At 46.8% G+C, this 26,231-nt stretch overlaps 1 protein-coding gene across 7 annotated transcripts; it reads right to left on the bottom strand.

The window, feature by feature from the left end:
• Positions 1–1,312: 1,312 nt before the first annotated feature.
• Positions 1,313–24,917, bottom strand: LOC100123797 (cAMP-regulated phosphoprotein 21). Of its 7 annotated transcripts, XR_004344596.1 has the most exons (19): positions 24,433–24,917; positions 8,554–8,827; positions 8,080–8,345; positions 7,655–8,009; positions 7,206–7,583; positions 6,532–7,138; positions 6,276–6,454; positions 5,853–6,191; positions 5,110–5,792; positions 4,836–5,021; positions 4,598–4,751; positions 4,333–4,517; positions 4,083–4,256; positions 3,854–4,016; positions 3,587–3,776; positions 3,422–3,525; positions 3,221–3,250; positions 2,663–2,818; positions 1,313–2,488 (listed from the first exon to the last, which is right to left on the bottom strand). XR_004344596.1 is itself a non-coding variant. In XM_016983067.3 (18 exons), the coding sequence occupies exons 2-17, from the start codon at positions 8,567–8,569 to the stop codon at positions 3,222–3,224; spliced, it is 4,008 nt and encodes a 1,335-aa protein (XP_016838556.1). In that variant the 5' UTR covers positions 8,570–8,827; positions 24,433–24,917; the 3' UTR covers positions 1,322–2,818; position 3,221. The 7 variants fall into 7 exon arrangements, 2 of the variants coding, with proteins under 2 accessions (XP_016838556.1, XP_008212759.1); XM_016983067.3 differs by having other exon boundaries at positions 1,322–2,818; XR_001728898.3 differs by lacking the exon at positions 3,221–3,250 and having other exon boundaries at positions 1,325–2,488.
• Positions 24,918–26,231: the final 1,314 nt, after the last annotated feature.

Genomic DNA, 26,231 nt, shown 5'->3' on the forward strand with positions numbered 1-26,231 from the left:
TTTCGCGCCTCTTCAAAGCTGTGCCGCGTTACAATCGGCGTTACGCCTCTTACGCTCGTTTTTGTACAAACCTAAACATATGCATTAAATTAACAAATCACATTTCGCCGTTATCTACAACGTAACAATGTTGCTGTGCGTCTAAAAGTTATACACGTACGTTCGAATGGTACTTGCTGTCGGCATACGCGCAACGTTCGAAGGAGGGGCAAAATTAGTCTGAGATCGGTTTCGAGTCGCTAATCAGGTATACATTATGGCTACGACGTTAGGTACGGTAAATACTGCGTTGCTCATTCGTCTCTCTGTAAAGGTTTGGCGCTCGTTATAGCGCTTTATTCGTACAATAACTATACTTACGCAGATCGCTTCGCGACTTGTTAGTCGAGCGATCCGCACGGGGATATATTTCGACGAAGCGAAACCCTTTACAAAAAGACGAAGACCAACATTTTAAACTCTTAAGTACAATCACCGTAAGCAAAGCTTCTTGGATGGATTCCACTTGGTATATATTTCTTACAAAACGACGCAAAAACCTTGTGCTGATGTACGAAACTTTGGTTAACCAAAATATCTCTTTGATTGTATGACATTTAGAATAGCACTTAAAATTATCTCGGTAAAATATATCGTAAAACTTAAAATGAAAATACCACACACACATATATATATATATATATATATATATATATATATATATATATATATATATATATATATATCACATGTGTAATAGTATAACAGCAAATATATTTATAATATATTTTTATAATAAATCTTTTCATGAGCTTTGCGAAAGAATACATCAGGTATGTGAGTTTGTAGTATAACCGCAACTGAAAGTATAAACCCTCTGCGTCGGTTTGTATAGTTTCACAGACGGAAATTTTTATTGTTAACGTGATTTTTTTCGTGTAAAACCACTGTTGCCCACGCCGAGTAGAATATCTGTTGTTTAAACACCTATGCTAAAAGTATGCGAGAAGGAGTACAAGAGCGCTTCTTCGATGATGACCGACTATACTCTTAAAAACGTTTATGTCTATAGGAAAAATAAACTGAGCGAGCCATTGATGATCGAAGCAACAGCAGCTTTACACGTTCGTACTACCGACATATCAACTAGACATACAGGCTAACTACTGAATACGTTTACATAGTCACTCGACGGACATCAATTTTGTCTAAGAAACCTCGCTATGGATCCTGACATCCAGAGAACTGCGTTGTTATTACTTGAATTGCTTGAGAAACTATTAGAGCATTAAGTGGTAATCTGTTAATGACGAAGTCTAATTGCAGCAATTGCTATAGTTCACTCGTTATTTATTTATTTTTTTTTTTTTGTCAATAAATACATGCGACACCAATGTAGGTATGTACTTCAAGTATGTTTACATTTAAAAAATAAATAAGTACTGACCAGAGTACTTTGAATCTCTGTCTTTAAATAGCTAAACGTTTATCTGTCACTTTACTTCGTATTATTTCTTTATATATCTTTGATCGTTTATATTCTGGCATAATTCAGTTTATTCCGATCACAAAACGGAATCGATAAAATGAATTTTTTAACCAAATAAGTAAGCTATAGATTGTCGCGAAATAATCACGTCAAAGATTCTTGAAAATTATAAAACGTTTTCGCATTCTGTAAACTAGATTAGCAATTGTTTGGTTAAAATTGATTTTTCCATCTCAATTAATTCTTCATCGAATCAATCTGTAACGTTCCATTACTGTGTCAAACAAAGTAAGCCGCGAGAAAAAACTATATAGTCTTCCGTATATTCATAAATTGAGCTCTCAATTGATTTTGCCGGATTGCAAAATTGTAATTTCAAGGTACTGTGAAGAAGCGTGTATCCGACAAACATTCACTAAGAGTGCGCGTACTTGTTTCGATAGAATATTGTAGAACATTGAGGTAGGAAATAATTTGTTTAAATAGTAACTGCAGCATGCTATCCGCTCAATTCGAACACGCGCTTGGCGATCACGGTCACGCTCATTCGCTCTCACTCACTTCCGCAGACATTCTCTCACTGTGTGTGAATCGTCCAATTGATGAATTGATACAGTACAAATACAGTGAATCAACACCGTATGATATTTCTATATATGAAAGACACCTCTGCTGTAAACGTACTCAGTAAAGTATATCAATTAGACTCGTGTATCAACATCGTAACGGTTATCCCCACGTCATCGGAGACACGAGAATATCTTAGGTAATCTGCGAAGTTCATCTTAAATTTAAATCTCACATTCATTATATAAGATCTGTAAAACCGCGATTAAAATATCTTCACGTATAATATATATTATATATATTATATATAGAGTAATTTTTAATAGTAGATAAAATTCTGTCAATTAGCTTTGTTTTTTTTTTATCTTCAGTGATGCTTGGGATTCTTCTTCGATCATTCGTCTGCACTTTCACTGCCGTCGATTTTCACGCAACATGGACTGATTTTTCTCTCTGTGTTCAACAAATTACAATTGCCGGTAAATTTGGACTCGCACCCTCTCTTACATGCGAAATGAAATAATTGTCGTATTTCATGTGTACATTATTACATTACTAGTATGCACTACTTTAATATGTCTTAGCGTTTAAATAAAGAGTATCGTTAAGGATAATTATGAATCTTACGCGTAAAATGTACAATAGGTTGCGCTGTGCTTAGCATTTCCTTTTTATTACTTGTTTTTTTTCTTTTGCTTTTGTACCCAGTGGTAATCCTCTTATCCATTTTCATTCAGTATTGTAACAGCTGATTTCGACGGGTGATTGTCACCTTTACGGTACCTGAAAATAGCCTTAGCTTTGAATTTTATCTTTCGCGAATCTCACTAAAAACTGGGTTGCACATTCATCAAATAAATAACTTGTCGCAAATAAAAAATCACTATAAGCAGTATAAGCTTCAAATGAAAAATAGTTTTACGGAGTACTCGCGATGTGTAAAAACCAAAATTATATATCCAATAAAGGATATACGTTAATTATACAGTGTGCGCCGACTCACAAGCTATACCAACTACGTACTGAAGATTTACTGATAAAATTGCAAAACGAAAAATTAAAGGTAGTACTTGCAGATATATAATAAACAAAAAACAAATTTCATCAACCATACAACAGCCCAAGTGGAAAAGCTTCCTATTTTACAAAACACTCGACCGATAGCAATTAATTCAAGTTATGTACCTTACATAATATTATCTTCCACAGGTTTCGCTTTTAGAAAGATACAAAAAAAGTGTCAAAAATTTTGTTTGGATTCTCGCTTTAGAGCAATAAATGAACAATAAATGGGGATTAAACAGAAAAGCTTAAGGCAGCGCGTTTAGCGGACGATGGTATATCAAGTTTATGATTTTATAAGTCATATTTATGAAATCAATTTACCTTCTCTCATATCTTTCGGTGCGTTAGAAGAGAGCGTCGACATGGAAGGAGACTGATAGAGATTCGGTCGTGTTGCTGTTGGTGGTAGCGTGGTGATTTTGGACCTGCCGAACAGAGGTTGTATAAATGAATTCGAAAGCGAATCATGATTCGTATTTTTCATACCTCTGTTTACGAATTTTCTGATTTCTTCCGTCGAAAGACGTAGGTGTACCGCCGCCACCGGATGCATTTGATGAATAAGATGATGGTCGGTACGGTCGAGGACACCCTTGAACAACAGGTGGTGATGGTACAGGTGCGTACTGTAGCCGAGGGTTACCTGTCACTCCAGGATGCATCAGTCTCATATCTCCTGGAGGATTGAATCAGTTGTTTCCCGTTAAATAATTAGTTAAAAGAATTCGTGACAACGTGCCAGCGTCTTCTAACCTTGTACGATATGGACACCCTGATACATTGGCAGTGGGTAACGTGGCTGAGGTTGTGCGCTTCTATCCCCGCTTCCACCTCCGAAAAACTCGTGTGCAGGCGTCGGTGACCTGCTGGCTCTCTGAGAGCTGCCTGGCGTCGACGTGCGAACTCCCGTGACGAGCTGAATAATAAGTAAAATATGTTATCCAGAGCCACACTCTATTTGCTTGTGATGAATTCAGCTTACGGGTACGTTTTGCCTGAATACAAGATTAGGAACCAAAGCGGGAGCCATGTATGCGCCAGGTGGAGCTGGAGACGTTCCGTTAGGACCTACTTGATGACTGAAACTTCCGGTGGGCATCATGGTGGGCGGTGGATAGCTACCAGAGTTCACGTACATGAGCGGCACGCTAGGAATCTGTAGGCAATCGGGACGATGAATCATTGCAATCGAAGATAGTTCTGTTGTAAAACAGTTCGAAGTCAATCTGTACCTGACTCGAAGTTGGGGTATTTGGCGGTGTAGGTACCCTGTACATGACAGGAGGCTGAATTCCAGATTGTCCAGGATAGTAAGCAGGAACCATGTGAACGGGCGGCTGACAGGAGTATTCACCTGGACTCGGCGTGACGGTCGGCATGGAATTGTAGGTAACCGGATAGCTGCCCATGTAATTTGCTGTAAGACAAGAGCCCGTTGAATTAGTGAACTCAAAATCGGAGTGTTCTGGGCTCGTAAAAGTGGCGAATCTCTCGTACCGTTTGTTTGACTCGGTGGAGTCATCGTTTGCAAGTTTATCGAGTAACTCTGGGGAAACCTTTGCTGTTGAGATAACTGCTGTCTGTCAGCTGGATTCTGGTTGACGGAGATCGCCGGTCCTGCAGGAGGCACGAAGTACATGGCTTGTTGAGGCTGTGGGATGAACGAGATCAGAAACGACGTTAGTCACTGGTATATAGACCTCATAGAGCAAAGAACAGGAACTGAGATTATTACCGGCATCTGGTTCGCAGACGTCTGCCAATAATTTGGTTGCATTTGTTGAACGTTCTGCAGGGTTTGATTTGTTGTCGGAGGCGGTGGTTGTGGGTACGGATGCGAAGGTGCCGCTTGACTATCGGTCGCGCCTCGTTGGTCGTAGATACTCATCCCCATGAAGTAATTGGATAACTCCGTTACATCCTGCAATAAACAGCGCGCGAGTTACATCGTTTCCATCAAGTGCAGCGATGATTTATACATATTAATGGCGTGTAGAAAGCGCGTTTACCCCAGAGTGTGGTAGAGGCGGCTGCTGCACGGGTAGCGTGTAATTGGCGTAAACGTGATTCTGATTGAACACGTCGTCCTGGCCAGTATTCTGTACGGGCGGCTGGCCGTGCACCGGATGCGGAGCCATCATCACAGTTTGTTGCGCCACGGCAGGTGGATAGACACCCTGACTGTAAGGTTCTGAGGTAGGTAAGTAAGTTGCATAGGGCTGGACCGGCTGGCCGTGATTACAAGGCTGCACGGCGACAGCCCTGACTAGAGGTTGCTGTTGCGGAGCTGCGCTCTGCTGGGATGGCTGTGGCTGTGGCTGTGGCTGATGCTGCTGCTGCTGCTGATGTTGCTGCTGCGGTTGCGGCTGTGGCTGAGGTATGTGCTGCTGCTGCTGCTGCTGCTGTTGCGGCTGCAGCACAGGAGGAGGTGGCGGAGGTGGCGGTGGCGGGGGCGCCGGCGGCGGCGTGAACGGCAGACTCGGAGACGTTGCCGAGTTCGTGACTTGCGTCGCGGTCGTCGCTACCGCCGTCGTCATCGTCGTTGTCGTCGCGCTAGAGCTACAGTGGCTATTGTGTTTCGTTGTCTGAGATCGCTGTCTCTTGCCGTTTTCATTTTTGCCGCCAGCCGTCACTGACGCTGCTCTCTGCTGGCTTTCGGACGGTTCCGAGTGTTTCGACGGAGCGTTCGTACCTGTTCGCATGCGGCGCAATGAGACAGAGCCACGCTGGCGAGAGCTTTCGTCGTACGTACCTCGAGCGTCCATATCTTCGATAAAGAGCTTGGGCGGGTTGTCCGGATCGAAACGGTACAAGGAACCGTCGGGATTGGTGTACGGCTGATTCGTTTGGGGGTTTATGATGACGCTACCGGGCGGCACGCTCGAGATACTGGTCACCGCCCACATGACCGTCTGGCCGTTCGGCTCGGGTGAGACTATTTCTTGACTAGCGATTTGCGAGTGGTTACACGTCATACTGGGAATCGGCGAGGGCGACGGCGACGGAGATATGGTCGCGTCGCTTCTTTGGCTCTGCGACTTGTATCCGCTGCTCGAGGGGCTCAGGCGGGAGCACATGCTGGCTCCTGAATCTTGAATGAAGCACAGCTTTTTTATCATAGAACGAACTTTTTCGACTTACGCGCGATCGAGTTCCGAGAAAGTAGGCTACACACCCTGCTTCATGAGGCGCGCGCCGGCGCTGTGCGTGGACATGACGCTGTCGCCTCTGGACAGCATGCCTCTGGTGTAGCCTCCGAAGCTGAACGACTTGGACACCGATGGTCGCAAACCGTTCGAACGGAAGGAGTCCCTGCCGTCGAGAGACTCGCCCTTCAGGAGCTGCCTCGCTTGCCTGCGAGAAGGGGGAGAAACGATCGATTGAGGCAACCGCTTTTTCAAGATCGACCAGATCGCGACCGGATGCGTTACCTGACGGAGTGGTCCGAGGGGTGAAGCAATCGATACCTCGCCGAGGCGTCAGAGCTCTCGGAGGAGGACCAGTAGGGCCAGGAGGTGACCTCGCTGCTCTCGCCGCTGCTGTCCTTGAATATCCTCCGTCGGGCCCTCTCGTACTCCTCCTCGCGCTCCTCGAAGCTCTTGCTCCGCCGGCAGTAGTCGCCGGACATCCGGTCGGGCGACTTGAAGTTGAAGCTGTCCTCGAAGGAGCTGGAGTCCCGCTTGAGGATGCTTCGCCGCGGCTCCTCGGTCAGCAGCAGGTCGTCGCGGATGTGCTGCTTGAAGCGAGTGTCGGGTATCCGCATGTTCTTGGTGCGCGTCACGATGACGCTCAGGCCCGACTGGTCGACGTTGTGCTCCATGCCGAAGTAGGCGGCCACTCGGTGGACCAGCATGCGGTTGTACGACGACATGTTGGGGAACTTGTGGGACACCTTCTGCCGGTCCTTGGCGAACTCGATCAGGTCCTTCTCGATTTTCAACAGCACCGTTCGGTCCTTCTGGTTGCGGTTGATCGTCTCGGCGATGAACTGCTCGAGGTCGATGCCGGTGCTGTCGGTGTAGAGTTCGGTGCTGCTGTCTGGGGTGCGTATGATCGTTAGGAAAACGAGCGAGTTACGGATGTCCAAGTACGAGTGAAAGCTTACCTCTGGAGAGCGAAGGCGACGCGCTGTCGTAGCTGCCCTGACTCGAGGAGTTCTGGTGCCTGAGCTTGTGCCTGTTGTTGGAGCGATTGTTGACGGACAGCGTGTTGCCGCACTGGGCCGAGCATTGGTTCTGGCAGACGTTCAGGGTGTTGGGCCTGCGCTGCTCGTTCTTGTGATTGTTCTGCGCATTCTTCTGGGACTGGCTCTTGGAGGGCGAAATCGGCGTCTGGAGCAGTACCGGCCTGTCGTTCTTGGCGCAGTTGTTGCACTTGGAGCCGACGTTGTTCTTGGATCGCTGCTGCTGCTGACCCTCCGACTTGTTGTTCGCCGGCGACACGGGGCCCTTCTGCTGGGCCGGCTGCGAGGGACTCGACGAACCTGCGGGACCAGAGTCACGAGTTTCGAGTGTGCGAAAAAAATAACAAATCAACAAACGCGCGTATAAGTACCGTTGCGCGAGGAAGTGCGACAGGTGGGCGAGGTCGCGGAGTTTCTCATCTGCTTGGGCGACTGGTTGTTGAGGTTGCTGTTGTAGATGGGCTCGTTGTTGTTGTTGATCTGCTGTTGCTGCTGCTGCTGTTTCGGGGTATTGCTGGGGTTGGGCGAGAGGCTATTGCTACCGGCGAACTTCTTGCTCGGCTGCTGCTGCGGCTGGGGACTGCTGGCACGAACGGGCTCGCCCTCGGCGGGCTGGGGACTCTGGGGCGCGGACTGGCTGGGGCCGCCGTTCTGCGGCTCCCGCGGCGGCGAGGTCGACTCTCTCATCGCATGGCTTCGGACCAGCAGTTTCACTTTCGTATTCGCCTGCGCACAGAGATGGAAGGTTGTGTTATGGCTCTTGGTGGTAACATAAATATCATCATGTGGGACGTACTCGATTGCGATAATTCTTCGTCTCGGTGTCGTTGGGCCCCTTGGACGAGGAGGAGCCGGATTCGGAGGCGGAACGGTGCAGTTCGCGGCTGCTGACATTGGCCGCCTCTATCATATCCGAGTCGGAGGAGCTCGAGCTGCCGCCGGCGAGAGCCTGCTGTTGCCTGGACGCTGGCAGCGAGGGCATTCCACCTTCGCACACCAACGTGCAAGGACTCTCCGGCCTGCTCTCGGACCTGCCACCTTTATGCACCACTATGCTCGGTACTGCGAACACGTATACGCACCTTCGTGTTTATTTTCATTTTCTATTTCATTGCACGAGTTTGCGGAACCGAGGGATCGATGCGGGGGATTTCCGAGCGTTAAATTCGACTTTCCAACTTTCCCCGCATATGCATATTCGAGTGCCAAAGCGGTTACAGAGAGCGAACGGCGAAGCATGCAAAACAAACAACAACAAAAAAAAACTTACTTTCCAGGCGGGCCATGTGTTAGGCGTGTCATGGGATCTCTTAACTAGAGTGCGATAGCCTCGGCAATGTATGCGTGAGCGGGCTTTTGTTATCAGCATCAACAGTAGCGGCAGCGCACGAGTAGCGAGCGAGTGCAGAATCGATTATTAGTGGTAGGAGCGGAGCGGTTGACTAGTGCGACTTCGAGTAGGGCCGATCGCAGTGGTTCATCCGCTCGAGTCCCTGCGCCCGCGCTGGCCACTAGCTCCAACTGCATCGTTAACTCGCTGCTCTCTGCAAGCAAAGTCACAGAGTAGAGGCGCGCAAGCTCGATCACTACGACTGCCTCGTTGTCATACGCGTGTAATTCGTAGCCCTTATCTCTCTCGGCGCTCTCGAGTTACGTAACGGGCACACATGCCACTACTGGATATCACGGCACACAACAACAATCGCACACGCGTCACTCGCAAGCTCAGCCAGTATCATCTCCAGCGGTAGGTCATCTTTCGATCGACGGAGTACACGATCCGTCTCTCGAGTCCTCCTCGTCGTCGCGACGTCATCTCTCAATCACTTGGTCGTGCGAGCGAATCATGAGTAATGGCGGGAGAGAGAAAGAGAGAGAGCTTGCGCGCAGCTGGAGGGGGCAACGAGTGTATGTACAGAGAGAGAGAGAGAGAGAGAGAGAGAGAGAGAGAGAGAGAGAGAGAGAGAACCGAGCGCTGACCTTATTCGCTTGAGCTTGCACGAGAGACTGAAAAGTCTCCCGCGGAGCGAATCCTAATCGGCGCGCTCTGCCGGCTCGACTCGGCTCCGTTCGGAGAACGCCGACGCCGAGAGTGAGTGAGAGAGAGAGAGAGAGAGAGAGAGAATGAGAGAGAATACACGCTCCCCCCACGTTACGTACACACACAGACATACACGCGCTGCAGCCTACGCGCAAGCTCTCCCTCCTCGCGATTTAACTGGTGCTCGAATTAACGCTTCCCTACTCCTCGCTTTCCGCTTCCGCGCAAAAAAGCTCGCGTCCGCAGTCTGCGTATGTATAGATGTATAATACTCGCTCTCATAATTTCACCTCGATTTCCGGGAGGAAACGCGCAGAGGGGGGGGGGGGTCGGTGTCTACGACCCATATACCGCGCACACGCTCCCGCGTAACTGGGTCATGCACCCCTGTCTGCGTCCCCTGGAATAATACGGGGTGGCGCGTTCGCGAGCGCCTCAGCTGTGCGCTATGCACCTCTAATTCGGGTATTACTGTATACACAAATACCACTGCTGCGCCGAGATACAAAAGTCCGCGTAAACAGAGCTGGAATGCGATGCCTCGTCGATTACGTAAGACGAGAAAGAAGAGGAGAGCAATCGAACACACTGAGAGATGGAGAGATCTGACGAGAGGGAGACGCACGAAAAAAGGGGAAATGAACACGTAGATCGCCGATGCGGAAATAGCTCGCTCGCGCGAAAGGCATTAATCGGCGAGCGCCAGCAGCAGCAGCAGCGCACTTGGTAAATGAACTTGAAACTACTGTCGCGCGCGGGGCGGCTATTCGGCACAAGGACCATTGAAGCGCGGGCAGCTGCCCGATATAATCATACTGGAAAGCTCGCGTTTATACTGCTCTCTATTCGCGCATTTGTGTAATATACAGTCGACTCCCTCGGGACGACCATTACTCCGTACATCCGGTGCCAAAAGCTCTGCCGGCACTCGTGGGAATAATTTGATTCGCGAGGTGGAAAAAAGCGTGCACAGCAAACCAGGAAGGATAGCACAGGTATACAGCGCAGTGATGCGATTCCCGCGATGCAGTTAAGCGAGAGGGAGAAGGTGTAGGCCAGGGGTACTCGCGCGCGCGCGCGAGCAATGTACAAACGCAGAAAGAGCGCCGTGAGAGAGAGAGAAAGAGAGAGAGAGAGAGAGAGAGAGAGAGGAAAAGGGGAAACGATGCACCCTGGTTGCCATGGCAACGACCTACTCTCCCTGGACAGACGCACCGCCATCAGCTGCCTCCGCCGCCGCCGCTGCTACCGCATTATTGCGTTTATACCGCCCAAATCGACTGGACAACATGACCGACATTTCTTGTACCTATGCAGGTGTAACGATACCTGAGCCTGTTTACGTGCGTATTACGGTGGCTTTGTGTTTCGCTTTCGATGTGCGTGCGAGAGGAAGCTTTATCATTGTATACCCCCCCAAAACTTTTGGTGGATATACCTAAAGCTCGCTGCTGTACACAGGTATTACACGTATCAAAGCGGGTAAGAGATACTCCAACCAATCGATTCTCCATATTCTCATCCGACGTGTAAATAGACCTACGATTCCGAGAAAAGCTCTCTCTCTCTCTCTCTCTCTCTCTCTCTCTCTCTCTCTCTCTCTTTAAATCCGCTTTTTCATACCGTCGCGCAATAAATGCGATCGATCAAGTTCCAGAAAAGAAATTTTCAATAACCGCACGTATACCAGCCGGGATTTCTTCTTTTTTCAGCTCTCGTGACGAAAATCTTGACAACTTTTGCGAGCGTTTACGCCCGCGCTTTAATGAGTTGTAACGAGGAATTTATCGACCGCCTCCTCGCGCGTAAAATGCTTTGAACCCTAGGAAAACCTTGATACATTGACACGTGCTTGCAATGTCGATTATTTCAGTTCCGTGTAAAACAAAGTTGCGATGCTTTAAAGATCCAGTTAAGATAAACGAGGGAAATATGCATTTTTTTTACAGACGGCAAAATTTTCCCGTGTGTCGGAGAACACTGTCATTTGCATTGTGATTATCATCGTCAGCATATAGTAATTATGAGGCGCACCAATACTTGTGAACCGAGTGTACCTATTTGAGTTCTAAAACAAATTTACCATGTTCGAGAGAAAAATGTAGAAAACGTTGTCGATCAAAATGTAATATTGTATATTCTATTGTTATACACTCGATCCAGCAAGTGATTCGAATATACGATTCAAGTGGAGCAGATGCAATTTTGATACGATTTCAAATATAAATCTGAAGTGAGCGTAACTCCAGCGAGTACATCAGCATTCAGAATAAAACGCTACACGTAAATCGAAGCACAAAGTGTAAGACATTCATTACCTCTCAACCATATAATAAATTCACAAGACACCGTCTCGCTCTGCTGAATCGAAAATCAATGCAAAAAGGGAACAAAGACGAATTCGACGCTTTTCCAGTTCTACATTCCCGCCTCAATGATCAAATCCGTTTTCTCTCCCGCACAGGTTACGACACAGGTTGAATAGAAACGACCACGGCTACGCGGAATAGACATAGCAATATCGCATAGGACAATTTATCAGCTACGATCGTCGACCGCGGCGACTTTGGAAGCATCAGAGAAGGAGAAGAAGAAGAAGAAGCCAGCGACGCAGAAATGGGTAGCTTGCCAAAAAGCGACACATGTTGGCAAGCTAACCACAGCTGCTGCTATTTCCCTCGACGTAGGCGATGCGCGCGAGTCTCGCGCAGCGTTATGAAGACGACGACGACGTCACATAACGCATCATCCGTGAACCAGCTGCAGGTGTACGGCATAGCCTCGCGCATTGATCTCGCGCTCGCGCGGAGAGATGATATTCTCTGTTTTCTTTGGGAAATTCTCGGTCTGCGATGACGCTCGATTTTGGATGCTTGCGAATTTTCAATGTCTTTTGTTAAATAGAACGATATATCACACGTTCAACGATCCTCGTGTATATGTATAAAGGAAGACGGAGCAAGGAATCGCGGAGTAGGTCACCCGGTAGTGCGAAGGGGTGTTCGGTTGCTGAACTCGTGACCCATATCCAAGGGAAATGGGTCACAGAGTAAGAACCCTAGACAGATCAAAATCGTTTCTGCTTTTCGCGCTGTATTTTTTCTCTCTTTCGCTCTTCGAGTAAGATGAAAATCTCTTCTCTTCTTCGAGACTGTCTCATGAATTATTCAATCGGCTAAATGAATCTCTCGTATGCGAGTCGTTTGAATTTTTCACTTGTGCATACAATTCATCTCATATGCGTTTACGTGCACGAGTTGTCACGTAATATATATGCAAAGCGCGACGTTCAGCGTATATGAAAACACGAGTAAGAAGGAAGATCGAATCGGAACGAGCTTTTTCGATTAGAGAGCGGGAAAGTGCTTTTCTTAATTAAAAGCCGGCGCGCACGCGACATCTTTAATAAAAGCCAGTATCCAGCCATCGGACGATGCCTCGCGTAGTTTTTACAGCTGCGTAAAAACTTGGCTTCGAGAAGAAAGAGAGTGTATATCCGTCTTCCTCGGCCCCGTGTAGAAACTTAATGAAATGCAAACATTTTTACAAGGTCTTACGTACGCTCGGCGCTAGTACGAAAAACTCGGCGCGCGCAATAATCGAGTAAGTCGTTTGATGAATTCTTCAGGTTTTTATACGAGCATTGGTACATCGCGCGAGCTTTCGCCGGTAATGCAATAAGCGGGATAATATACGTAAAGTTCCGCTGCTGTCAGCGACGAGCCGGAAAACGATACGCGATATGAATCGGCTACTAGAGGATTTCGTGAAGGGTTGGATTAATAAAAAGTAATAGTGAAATGACGAATGAAAATCGATCGTTCCGGGGAAAAAGTTCTGCGTAATCGAAAAAATACCCGATGCGCTTGCGGGCATAGTATATAGATCTGCAAAGCATATGTGTATACGAGAGAGAGAGAGAGAGAGAGAGAGAGAGAGAGAGAGAGAGAGAGAGAGAGAGAGAGAGAGAGAGAGTATGCGCTGATTGGCGCAGAGCAGGACGTAAAAGTAAACAGGACAGCGGTCGGCGCTATTTATAATGAAAATATTTTCGCCGGTCGCACACACACACACACTCGCCAAACGCTCCCGCGAAATTTCCGCTATTCGCGCCGTGTCTTCTTTTTGCAATCGTTTGCATTCCCTTATATATTTCTGCGAACGGTTTCTCTCACGTATACACGTCTCCCGCTGGGAAACTCGCTTTGGAATGACTCACTCGGAGAGTATCAGCCCGAGAGCTTATTGAACGTATAGTCGCGAAGGGAGAGGAAATTTTGCAGCGAGAGAAATCGGATTTAATCAGCCGTGCGGCGCCAGTCGCTTCTTTTTCCATCGAACGAAGGATTTGATTTTATGGATATAGGCAGCGAGTTCGAAGAAGGAGGAAGACGTAGTCTCGGGAGTTAACTTCGCTCTTCTGGCTCCGGTCCAAAAAGCCACGCCAAGGCGGCCTCTGACGCCAGCATCAATGAAAAGTGTATAATACAAGAGAGCGAGCTCTGAAAACGTCGATTAGGCCTGTGCTCTTGCTCGACCGAAAATAACGAGCTGCGTCGCGACAACTCTAGCAGCGCGCTAATATGCGCCGTGTGTGCGATTATGTGTGTTCGCCCGCACGAGAGGTTATACTGTCATCGGCTTTAGGCCAGCCGCATCTTCCGCGTGTATGTATGAGATCGTTCGTTTTCAAGCTATACAGAGTCCGGCGAAAATACACGGCTTTTTCGTTTCTTCACGCTACTCCTTTATTTTTATTTCCGTACAGCCCCGTTCGCGACTTGCTCCACTTCTCCGAGACGCGCATTCTTTTTTTTCGACTCTCTCGTGGACTTGGCATTGACGCAAGTTATGAAAACCCGGCTATTAGTTGGCAGCGCGGCTTTTTTCTCTCTCGGAAAAAATCCATATACGAAGCTCGTTTTTGGACGGGACATAGAGAAGTTGCGTGCGTGAACGAGAAAGCGTGGTGCGGACTGTTTTTCTTTGATTGCATACCACAGCGAGAGGATAATACGGTAATGATCGGACAGCACAGAGACGAGGCGTTTGGCAGTTGGTTTGATCTCGAGAGGCACGAACTGCTGCAGCTGCGGCTCGAACGCAACTGATGCTCGAGACTCGCGCGCAAGAGAAAGATTGCGTTAGATCCGGAGCTTTTCCGGCTTGGAACGTACGTACACGGTAGTTAGCGGTATATAGTCGTATTCATACGGAGAAAAGTTGCGGAGAGGGAGGGACTGTACACTTGGGCATCCATTATTCAGTGGATTAATATTGCACGTGTACGCGGAACGGAGAGTAGACGCGAGAGACGAGCCGCCGTGTGTATGTATGTGTGTATGAACGAATTGAGCGTTCACCGATGCTCGTATGTACGGCCCCAACGACCACGACAGCGAATCGCGCGCTATGGACTGAGGGGTAACTTGACCGATGAATTATTTAAGCTGATACTCTTGTGTAGAGCTGCGAAAGATTTTTCTTTGTTGAATCATCTCTCGAGACTTAGTACGCTTTGTGGGCTGGTCTGTGTACTATCGATGGTATTGATTTTTTTTATATACACATGGAAAAAACGCGAATCATCGTTGGGAAACTTGCAGCGATGGAGGGAAGAAAGGAGAGGAAATTTACGAAAGTTCGGAAAGCTGAAGTAAGCTGAAGGAGACAGGCGGTTATCGAAGGATATGTCGAAAGCATTCTTTTGAAACTTATCAATATAATAATTGCTCCTCTAACGCAAACGTGTGAATCACAGCTGCAATTAGTACATGCTGCTCCGTAACATCGTTCATATATTCATGCCCTATAGAATAATTGCTCGTCTTTAACGATGGTGTTGAGTGCGGCTATGGAAAACTTATATAGCTTACACGAAGAGATTCCACACAGCAACTTTCAGTCGCTCACAAAGGGTTCTGTTCTTTCTACGTGGATGACAAACGTCCTCGTAAAAGTTTGAATATCATCAAAGTATTTATTAGAAAACATTTGAAAACACCGAGAGCCTATAGATAATGAGTTCGCTCGTCAATAATGCAGGCACGCGTGCATCGCTAAGAGCCCTAGAATCCATTTAAAATGCGCGCTGTTATTTAACGTTAATGTCGCTATACGTCGAGAAAGAGCGAAGTGCGGCGGTATAGCCGGCTCTCTCTCTCTCTCTCTCTCTCTCTCTCTCTCTCTCTCTCTCGAGTTATTACGTATTCCCCGTATACTGCTTGCCGCCGAGTTGCTTCAACTTTGCCGAGAGTCTCTCGCCGTGCCATAGTTATATGGAGAAACGCTCTCGGACTCGAGATCACACTGTCTTCCTATATGTATGTATGACTATCATATGGTAAAGCCCGACTAACAACTCATGTGACTCGATAATATGTGTCTAAAGAGACCTGTATGAATAAACAATGCGAAAATACCTCGCATGTTTTCCTTGGACGCGTGCGCATAACTTTTAATACATAGTCGAATCGATACGCGGACTGCATCCGATTTAAATGGATACACACGCCCTTTTTATGCAGAAAAGCTTTAAGCTAGTATTATATACATATAGATAAAAATGTTTGACTTGTGGCTCATCTGGCATTTTCGGACAGCCTTGTACCATATAATTCCAACTATCAGCTAATTCAAAAATACCGGCAGAAGAGGTCGTGCACGTGGTTTCGAAATTGCGCGTGAAAAGCATCTCATCTCGGCTCGGCGCGCGTCCTTCCAGCTAGCGCATACTTATAAGAAGCTTTTCACCCGCTGCTGCACACGAGAAAAAGAGCTTGCAGCGCGTACAATGCCGAGAACGCACGCATGCGATAATGAAATTGCTAAAAACAGCCGTCGCAGGAAAAAAAGCGTCGCTATATACATGCACATAGGTGCAATGCGCACAGCCTAAGCATATGATACTCGAGGGGGAGAGTGACAGAGAGAGTATACGAGTACACTCGGGCGCCGGTTGCGCATCGAGTCTGCACATTATCCGTGTACATTATAGACATACACACGCGAGAGATCGACCTTAAACTGCTTGGCGGACGACACGTGCATGAACCTCCCTCTCTCTCTCTCTTGCTGTCGGTTTGGCGCGCGCGCAAGCTCTGTTTTATGACTCACGTAGTTTCCGGGCGGGCGCGCGAGCGCAGAGAGAGAGAGAGAGAGAGAGAGAGAGAGAGAGAGGGAGAGAGCGAGCGCTTGCAGAGAGAGGGAAAATACGACAGCAGCAGCGGGCCGCTCCCGACCGGGTCATGCGAGTCCGATAGACCGAGGCGCCACTTTCATCCCGGCTGCGCTGCTGCTGCTGCTACTGCTTCGCGATACTATACCTCTCTCTCTCTCTCTCTCTCTCTCTCTCTCTCTCTCTCTCTCTCTCTCTCTCTCTCTCTCTCTCTCTCTCTGACGCTTTTCGCGTTCCTCCCTCTCGTTCAGCTCTCTGATCGATCCTCTCTGAAACTGCTGCACGTATGTGTGCGCGATGCCCGGCCCGTCCTCCTTCGCTGTATATAATACTTATCATACGTGCGCTGCTGCAACATCGCATTTGGTTTATACTCGATATACGTGCGTAGGGTGAATTTGCACTTATTCACGCGTGTATGCGGAGGTGAAAGGGCGATCATCGGCTCATCAGCGTCTTATTGACGCGTACGAAAATTGTGTTTTCGTTGAACGATATTTTTGGAGAACGAAAGCTTGCAGCGGATATTGTTGAACTGAATTGATTCGCGATGTATAATTGGCGTAATATGTAATGCAGTTCTCAGTACCGTAATAGGTCTGCACACGTGTTTGGCTAAAACTTCGTCGACGGAATTTTCCGGAAAACGATACGAAAGTTTTCTGAAAACTATTATAACTCGCAAGCGCGCAATGTCGCCGAGAGTTTATGCATACGGCCCTCTTTTTCCGCCGCATATACTTTCTCGAATGTTGGATCGCGAATGGCTGCTCCGAGCTGCTTTATGCACCATCTCGAAATAACGTCATAAAATATTTCTCAAAGTAAAAAAGTAAATAAAGCGGCTCCTTTCACGACGGATCGATATTTACGTAACATTTGCCTCTCTCTCTCTCTAAATGCATTCCATCGCGAGGCAGCGCTTCTCGCACTGCGGAAACCTCGACATTTTTCGCGCATCCAACAGTTAACTTTAATCAGAAGGAAACGAATAGCATATAAAGCTATCAGCTCGTCGAGAGCGAATAAAAAATAAAAGCTGGCGGTGACGAGGCGAGCGAAAAACCCAGAGCATGACATCAGCGTTCCTTTGTCATCATAGCCAGTATCATTCCGACGCGTCTCGGCATAATAAACACTTGAGAGCACATAATAAAGCTTGAGAGAAAGCAATGGAAAGCCGAAGAAAAGGTTCTTTTTCGGCTGGTGCGACGTGTGTCCAGCTACGGCGACGACGATCTCATGTACAGAGAGCGAAGGAAGCACTTTTACGAGTGGGAAGCACGCAAGTCGCGCGGCGTCGTGATAAATCAAGGAATTGAGGCCGCGGCGAGCGCCCGCAGGGCCGTTAATTTTTATTTATCTAGCTCCTTATCGCGCGCCGAGAGCCGCCTTATAAGCAAAAGGAGCGAGTCGTCATCATTCGCGTCGCGAATGGCAATCACGCTAACAGCTCCTCCGCGATTCTGGACGCGATCGAAATCCTTTCGATCCGACTGGTTAACCTCGGGAAACTCTTATATACAGGGCGCTGCTGCTATCGCGATGGAAGTTACAATGGTTCCCACCCCTACACCCGTGCAATAATCATTAAAACCCGATCAGCTGCTTACGTTGCAGGAAAAACGAAATTTTTCACGGCGATTCGTCAGCGAATCTCGGCTATAGGATCAGCCTAGCGCCACTGACGAATAATTAGGTCATATCCACTCGAGAGTCGTAATCGTTTCCGCGGACTGCGCAGGCTTTCCTCTAGCCGCATCTATAGTACTACACGATTCCAGGTAATAGCCTGCACACAAGCGAGCAGTCGTCGTCAACCCACGCGTGGGTATACAGGACGAAGCTTGCGCTAGCATATTAATCGCGTACACAGGAGGGAGAGGGGGGTGCGGGCAAAGGTAAGTACTCGGAGACTCGCGAACTTAACCTTCACCTCGCTCCGGCATCAGTCTAATCGAGAGGGAGAGAGAGCGCGCGCGAGCGGACGGACACTCGACCTTGCAAGGGGGGATTCCCCTCGCGAGAGAGAAAGCTCTCTCTCACACATCAGCCCCTTCACCCTTTTTACCTCACAAGCACACGCGCGCTAATTTGAGATAGCGTGAGCTGCGGAATTTCGCCAGCTTATAGGCTCTCTCTCTAGGTCGTCGGTCGCGTGCGGCCCTGAAAGAGAGAGAGAGAGAGAGAGAGAGAGAGAGAGAACTGCTGCCGCCGCGCGACCGAAACTCACGATCGCACCCGTGAAATCAGCCCGTATCGAGCCACCTCTATATACGCGCCTAATTCACTCGCGCGCTTTTATATGGATTTGTATGTGTACGATCTAGATATCCGTGTGTGTGTGTGTGTTATACATCGATGCCAGCTAGCGCTTGCTCGGCCCAACCTTGGACATGCTCATGCGCGCGCGAGAGAGATATCGAGGGTTTAAAAGCTTTTCTTATTCGCCGGGACCCTACTTACTTTCCATTTGTCTGCCGTCTCTCTCTCTCTCTCTCTCTCTCTCTCTCTCTCTCTCTCTCTCTCTCTCTCTTTTTATATACGACGATTCGAGCACTGGCTGACGAGCGTGATTTTACTCGCGGCCCGTGATGTCTGCGAGTTTTTAGTAATCACTTTGCTTGAGACGTTCGATGCTTATTAGTTAATGGAAATTCGTAATAAGTCGTATTGCAACGATGACTCGCGGTAATTACGATCTTGTCAGGACTGATGTTGAAAGCCTGTAGAACAATGGAAGGGATATCTGAATAACAGATTTTAATTACGCGATTATTCTACGAATATGATATATCTATCTTACAAAACTTTTTCTTGTCTGTGTTTACTTGGTATGTCTGACTCGTTGCTGAACTATACTACTTAAATCCACGGGACATGCTTTAGGTATCTTTGTTCGTTCAAACAAACAGATAAAGCTCGCCAATAATCATGATAAAGTCAATCGTCCAAAGTATTTTCAGTATCCAAAGACGGCAAACAAGAAAATAAACTATAAATCCATCCAACCGCAGGATTTGTACAAGCAAGCTTATTCCTGAGAAATTCCTCGAAAGGAATCGATACATCCTCTGCGATTGCAGCGAATAATCCAAAATTGCATTACTTTTCGATCGCAAGGATATCGATAAAGTTTCCGGGCAAATTAGCAATCCGCTCTCGCATGTCTGTGATGCACAGAAAGGGGCTCGAGTGTATGTATATAGAGGGGATGATTAAATCAACTGCGCGAACGCTGCATTTCGTACTCGACCTTCAGATGTCGCCGGAATGTAAGATACGGAAATTGATGCTGGATTTCGCGGAATAAGTTCCCATTCGAATGCGATAGCGAATGACGCTGCCGCGCAGCACTACAACTACCTACCACTACCGCCTCTAATGAACAGTCGCGCACGAAAGGGGCAAATCACTCGACGATCTAGCACTTTCGATTCATTTCGCTGTATACGATGAACTTTGTATACGTGCTTTAGGGGTAGTGCTTTCGTTTTGTTTGCTCGACTATTGCTCGCGTTACGTAAGCTCTCTGGAAGTTGGGAAATCCGCGGATTGGGAGAAACAATTTTACTCGACAAAATAAACAACAAAACTTTTATAAAATTTTAAATAATGTGGTCTGCATTATTTAAAAGTATCCATACGGCTGCATGCACATATACGGAGGAGTCTGACCGTAACGAGCTCGCGTCACTTGGGCCCCTCTTGGCCGGAATGCGCTCAACGAGCGGAACTCGCTCCACACTTGCTATTCGCGTGTGATGACACGAACACTCCAGTCCGCCACACTGTGTAGCCGGATACACGCCAATGGTCGCATGTATACACGCAGCTGCATGCAATTACAGCCATCAGAGACGACAGTCGCATTGCATGCATGTATCGGACTTTGCGACACTGCAACTAACCCTCTACTGCTTTCACCTATATATGTATGCATACTATACCCAAATATACGCGCACATACACACACGTGGCCGACTTTCGGCGAAGCACCGATCGATGCTGGAAAATACGCAAAGGACGTGTACCGCCAGAGCTTTTCTGCGAGCGGAAGTCTGATTCTATACGCTATATATATATATATATATATATATATATATATATATATATATATATATATATATATATATAGAAAGAGAGAGAGAGAGAGAGAAATCTGCACTAAGATCCGGCTGGGACACGGATTTGCAAGTCTTTAAAGCTTTCCGGAAATTCGCAAAATTGCATCGTACTCTCTAGGATTTGCCATCCGTGTATTTCTCGCGCGTGAAAAGCTTTTGGTGTTCGAAATGAAAAGAAGCATTTTTCCAGATTTATGAAGACTATGTCAATGAAAATATTACCTATATATAGTCTCAGAACCGTCACTCTGTATACATTTTTGCAAAAATAAACTCGAGTTTTCCCAAACACACAAACACGCCGCCATCGGCAGTTTTTCCAAGTAATTACGAAAGTTCAGCGAGCTTTTTTCAGCCCAGACTCTGCTTATTTAAGTTTTTACGCGGAAAAAAATAATGAGACGAATTATTAAAATAACGGATTGAAAATTAATGAAAACAGACGATCACGCTCTCCCGGCTGCAGCAGCTAATTATATAACGGACTATCGGAAAGTTATTTTTTTACTCGAATACAAGCTGTAATGACGTCAGCGCTCAGTGAGAATATGCTTTAAAGGGCTATTTTTAGACGATATTCCCTTTGCTTTCGACTATTTGTTTGAAATTCTTCGGTGTAGCGCGTATTTAGAAAGTTAAAAGTGTACAGCATCGCGGATATTTTTAATCTCATTGAGTACCGAAAAGCAGAGTTACGTAAAAGCTCTCTTTCGTTTACTCCAAAAGATAGGACAATTACGTCTAATTAAGAGACAACTAACGAAGAAAAGCTCGCGCGTACACTTCAATTAAGCTTCTCATTGTCGAGAGCAAAGACGGACTATTTATTTGGAGTTGCTCCGAGTAGTGTACTCCTAGGAATTCCGTAAAAAAAGCCGCGGAGGAGGAAGAGGAAGAAGAGCAAGAGGTGGCGGTACGAAGGGGGGGGGGCTAGAAAGTTTAACGCAAGCATCGCGGAAACGCTCTTCAAAAATAGCGCTCGACACAACCTTGATCTCGCGCGCACACGCAACCGCGTACACGTTAGCGTTCGGTTGTCAACCAGTTCGTTGCTTTTGCCTTCTTCTTCTCTCGCCTTTTTCGGCTCTCCTCTCGCGACGCGAGATGCCTGCGAGCCCTCGTTTATGCGCGGAGTCGTAAACGCCAGCAAACTTTGCCTGTACATATACGTGCGCGAGCGGAACATTTTGATATACCTGCTCTTTGTGTATTGATAAGCTACGGCAGCCTCTGGGTTATGCGCGTGACTTTAGTGCAGCTATTTTGCTGCTATGCGGAAAACGGACGATTACGTGGTTCGGAGCTCGAAAAATTCGGAGAAAGAACGTGACTAACTAGCCTTCTTGTACGAGTCGATTGTTGCTTCGTTTATGACGAATTTTAGAAGGAGTAAAATTGAGAAAAAAAATCACTGGAAACAGTATGGTTGGCGGTGATCGGGTTGTAAAATAGCATCAAAAAGTGCTGATCACTGCTTTCCATTTTTGCCACGTTTGGAATCTATTTTCAATACAAACGACTGGAAACTATAGTTTGAGCGTATTCACCGAAATACCGCAAATCTAGTGCAAGCGCAATCATAAAATTAACGTTTTGTGCAAATTCCTCTCGTTCGCATAAACCACTCCAAAGAATTGGGACGAACAAACACTACTGCGGGGGCTGCAAAGTCGCCGAGAAAAGCAAGGAGAGAGATTCTAAATAAACGAAGATGGTTCCATCAGAGGTGCTGTTAACTGCAATTTCGCTGCAACAAACGCAAGCTATATACACACTATTCCACACTGCAGTGTATTGGAAGGCTCGTATATAAAGCACGACGCGTCCTTTGTTCTCCCTCCAGATTGCCGGCGGAGCTCTTTCTAGAAATAATCATCCCCGCACAATAAGGCAGTGCAGCCAGCGACAGGAGCGCAACAGCAAGGGTGGCCGGTATATACAACAGTCAGGGGGTGAGGGGAGGGTATTATACGTCGGCGATCGCACAGCTTTCCGAGGTGAGCCGGTGTACAGGATACTCCGTAGTGTGTATAATGTGTGCGATGTGCATCAGGCCGACAAGAAAGAAGTCGATCGGCGTAGGTCTGGCCTCGGCTAAATCTATATGATGGAATCGCGAGAGCGAAAGCGCAGCGGCTGCAGCGCCAGAGGGAGAGAGAGAGAGAGAGAGAAAGAGGGTTGCCGGGCAGAGCCTGTGCAAGGGGCCGTGTCCGCGTGAGGGAAGCAGAGGCGGCCGCGCGACGAGAGAGAGAAATGGAAGCTATAAAAGTAGGGCAGTAGTGCGGTGCTGCAATCAATAGAGGCTGCCTCATGGTGGGGGATCAAGCCACACGCGCCGGAAATTCGGCAGCGCGCAGGGGAGAGCGGGCTGCTTACGTATCTCTCTCTCTCTCTCTCTCTCTCTCTCTCTCTCTCTCTGCGTACGCGTATGTATGTGTAAGGGGGAGGGGTGGCGTATATAGTATAGCGACGACCTATGCCACTGACACCCAAACCTCGGCCGGAAATGCATTAAGACGCCCTCCTCCGAAAATCCATTCCACACACTCGACCCCTTACTTATATACTAGCCCCTTCAGCAGCACTTTACCTCTCAGACCACCTCTTCTGGGCTACCCTCTTCTATATCCTTGACAATCGATTTTCCAGACGCTACTGCTGATGCACACATACCACCTGCATTATATACTCAACTATCAACACACTTTTTCACATAAACACTCTCTCTACTGCGGGTAATGCATACAAAGGCAGAGTTGGATTGATTCTCCAGTTTCTCACATCGATCAGACCAAATTTCTCAGACAACAGCATGCTTCCATGGCTTGAGAATTCTTACAACTTTGCATCGAGCTCCAACAACCATTTACTCGATGCACTGTCTGTTAGGAAAGAGTGTTTCACGTAAATTACTCTTTGCTAACAGTAATTATATCGAGTGATTCAATTAAATAAATTGGCTCTGAGCTCCAGGATATTACGTAATAGAATCATCTGATACTGGTCTACGCCAAAAATCTAAGACTCGGATGAAAAACATGCATCAGCAGCGACTAATGACTTACTTATCACATTACTGGAAAGCACTCGAACAATCAATTTGTGAGTTTACAAGGGGAAAAAGTTGGGTTTCATTGATTCAGAGCAGTTAGAGCTGTTGTGAGCTAGACCAGCACTGCGCTAGAAAGCAGAATTATGATTGGAGTACAAAGAAACAACTTGATTACTGCATAGTCGAATGTCTGACAAGTACACGCAACACGTGATTATTGGAGTCTACTGCATACGGCTATTAGAGAAATGGTCTGATGTAGAGTAAAGAGCCCAGTTTGGAAAAGACAGAGGGAAAAGCAAGGTTATGCCTAGCTAGCAGGGGAAAAACTAAACGAATGGGATAGAGAGTAGAGTTACCCAGCTCGTTGTCGATCATTTCTCATCGATTCTCATAGTCCAAGCAACTGGCCAAAGGAAATTTGATACTCCGCAAGCATCAATGAAAAAACAAGCATAGCCAGGGTAAACTGGCACAATGGGAGTGCAAAACTGTACTGGGAGAGGAGCACCAAGGAGATGCAACAAAAACGAAATGACAAGACCAGGGAAAAACGGAACGGCTCTGCTTGTTTATCTGTCGTGTCAGCGTATTTCCTGGCCGTATACAGTAAAATGTCGAACGTGTGTAACGTGTGTTAAGCGCGAGATCAAGCTGTCAGATTAAGGAAAGCATCAACACTCGCAAATATCGAAGCGTAATAACCGGCCCTCGCGTTGAATTTTCTCGAGCATCATATCGGTAGTACTCACCTATATCCTAAATATAGCGCACGTCGCGCGCTGCTGCTTCACCATTTCACTCGATTATTTTCACACGCTACAGCACGCGCACTCGCGAACTTGCGACCGAATTTTCGTGTTTGTACTCTCTCGGCTCGGAGGCAGCAGCAGCAGCAGCAGCAGCAACAGTAGTTGTAGTAGTAGTAGTAGTTATAGGAAGTAGGAGCAACAAGAGTTTATTCGGCCTCACACTCGGATCTCGGATGGTGTTGTGCGCGGGCGCGCGGCTGACAGTTGTTTTACGAGCTTGCACTGCATGTAAACGCTCGCGAGACAAAAGGAAATCGACGCCGCGAAGTATAAACCTACAGCCCGCCCGCTGGCCAGGACGCACGACGAAGATGACGACTCGTCCGTGTGTGCACTGTTCGACTCGCACTCGCTCTGGCTGCGCGATTCTTGTGTTTTCGGAACAAGCGCAGGAGCAGCACACGCGACGTCGGCTGCTACTTGCTCGCTCGCTCGCATCGCGCACCGACGTCACAGCTCTATACAGTTCACGCAAACATGCATATACGGCGAGCTTGGGGTGGCGGGGGGGGGTGAGAGAGAATCACCAGCGAGTTATATATATAAATTCGCGGAGCGCAAAGCCTATCTACCGGCCAACTTTCACACTAGACTTGCGATCGAAAGATTATCTACCTTGGGCTGATGCTAACGTTCTATATATAGATTCTGCTGTGGCGCTTTGTTCTGACGACTGTGTGGGCCCGCGAAATTCGAATGTTTTTTTGATCCCGATACTTTTTGCGGTAGGGATTATCGATCGGGGTTTACGGATTTTGATAATCGACCTGAAGTTTGAGTGGGAGTAGTGAATTACCAGAAATTTTGTTAAAAATGGGGGTGCCAGTCCGGTATTTTGCTTTTCGGATCCGATAGATGGAGTCAACTTGCTAAAACGACGTCAAATGTAAGTGAATAATTTTATTTTACACGTTTTGATGTAGAATACAACTTGACCGACTGATACACTCTGATTAAGGGTGATGTGCTGACATCTGTCAGCGATACACTAAACTCGAGATAGGTTTTATTTTTCAGTTTTTACTTACCACCGCCGGTAAGCTAGAGAACTGCTTTTAACGAATATAATATTTTAATACTCAAAAAATATCTGTGAAAATCTGTAATATAAATATAATCAAATCAAAGTTATAATAACTAATCTATGAATTAATAATAAATGAAAACAGTACGATTAAAAATTTATCAATTATACCAGCTGGACAATTAAAATTAAAATATACGCCACCGTAAATGCTGCTGGGCCACAGTGTCATACATAGTTATAACCAGTGAACAGACATACATCTACTTTTTTTAATTTACAAAGGTGATACCTCACCTTATGAAACCATAAACGCAAGTGTATGATTTGACGAATCTCATTTACGTTTTCTTTTTGATCGTTATTCGTGTACAAAGGTGTATATTAGTAGATACATTCTTTATTGTGTCAGACACCGTTAGAGGCCAGATTTAAAGGATTATTTTTTTTTTTTTTTTTGTATGAACATTATAGAGTGTGGAAGTGGGTAATCGTTTATTCAACAGAATGTGTATAATCGCACAGCAAATTAAAAACAAATGAAATTTCACATACAAAACATGCGTACAACAATTTTATTACACATTCTTACTCCTCGGAATGTAACTCCTGCAAACGAGTACAAAAATTGTAATAAAAACGCAAGTTTCCAAAGAGTGCTGTGAGTCGAGGGGAAGTCCCAGATTGTCTGGCGTTGAACATCCGCTCGGATGGT

Source organism: Nasonia vitripennis, chromosome 2 (assembly GCF_009193385.2).
Source record: "Nasonia vitripennis strain AsymCx chromosome 2, Nvit_psr_1.1, whole genome shotgun sequence".
NCBI classification, from domain to species: Eukaryota; Metazoa; Arthropoda; class Insecta; order Hymenoptera; family Pteromalidae; genus Nasonia; species Nasonia vitripennis.

What these genes read in the sequence shown, in the direction of transcription:
- LOC100123797 (XM_008214537.4), bottom strand. An exon ending in CGCCTCTACCACACTCTGGG is followed by an intron (nt 5,022 to 5,109) that starts GTAAACGCGCTT and finishes TGTTTATTGCAG; the next exon opens with GATGTAACGGAGTTATCCAA. An exon ending in GGGTGTCCATATCGTACAAG is followed by an intron (nt 3,777 to 3,853) that starts GTTAGAAGACGC and finishes TCAATCCTCCAG; the next exon opens with GAGATATGAGACTGATGCAT.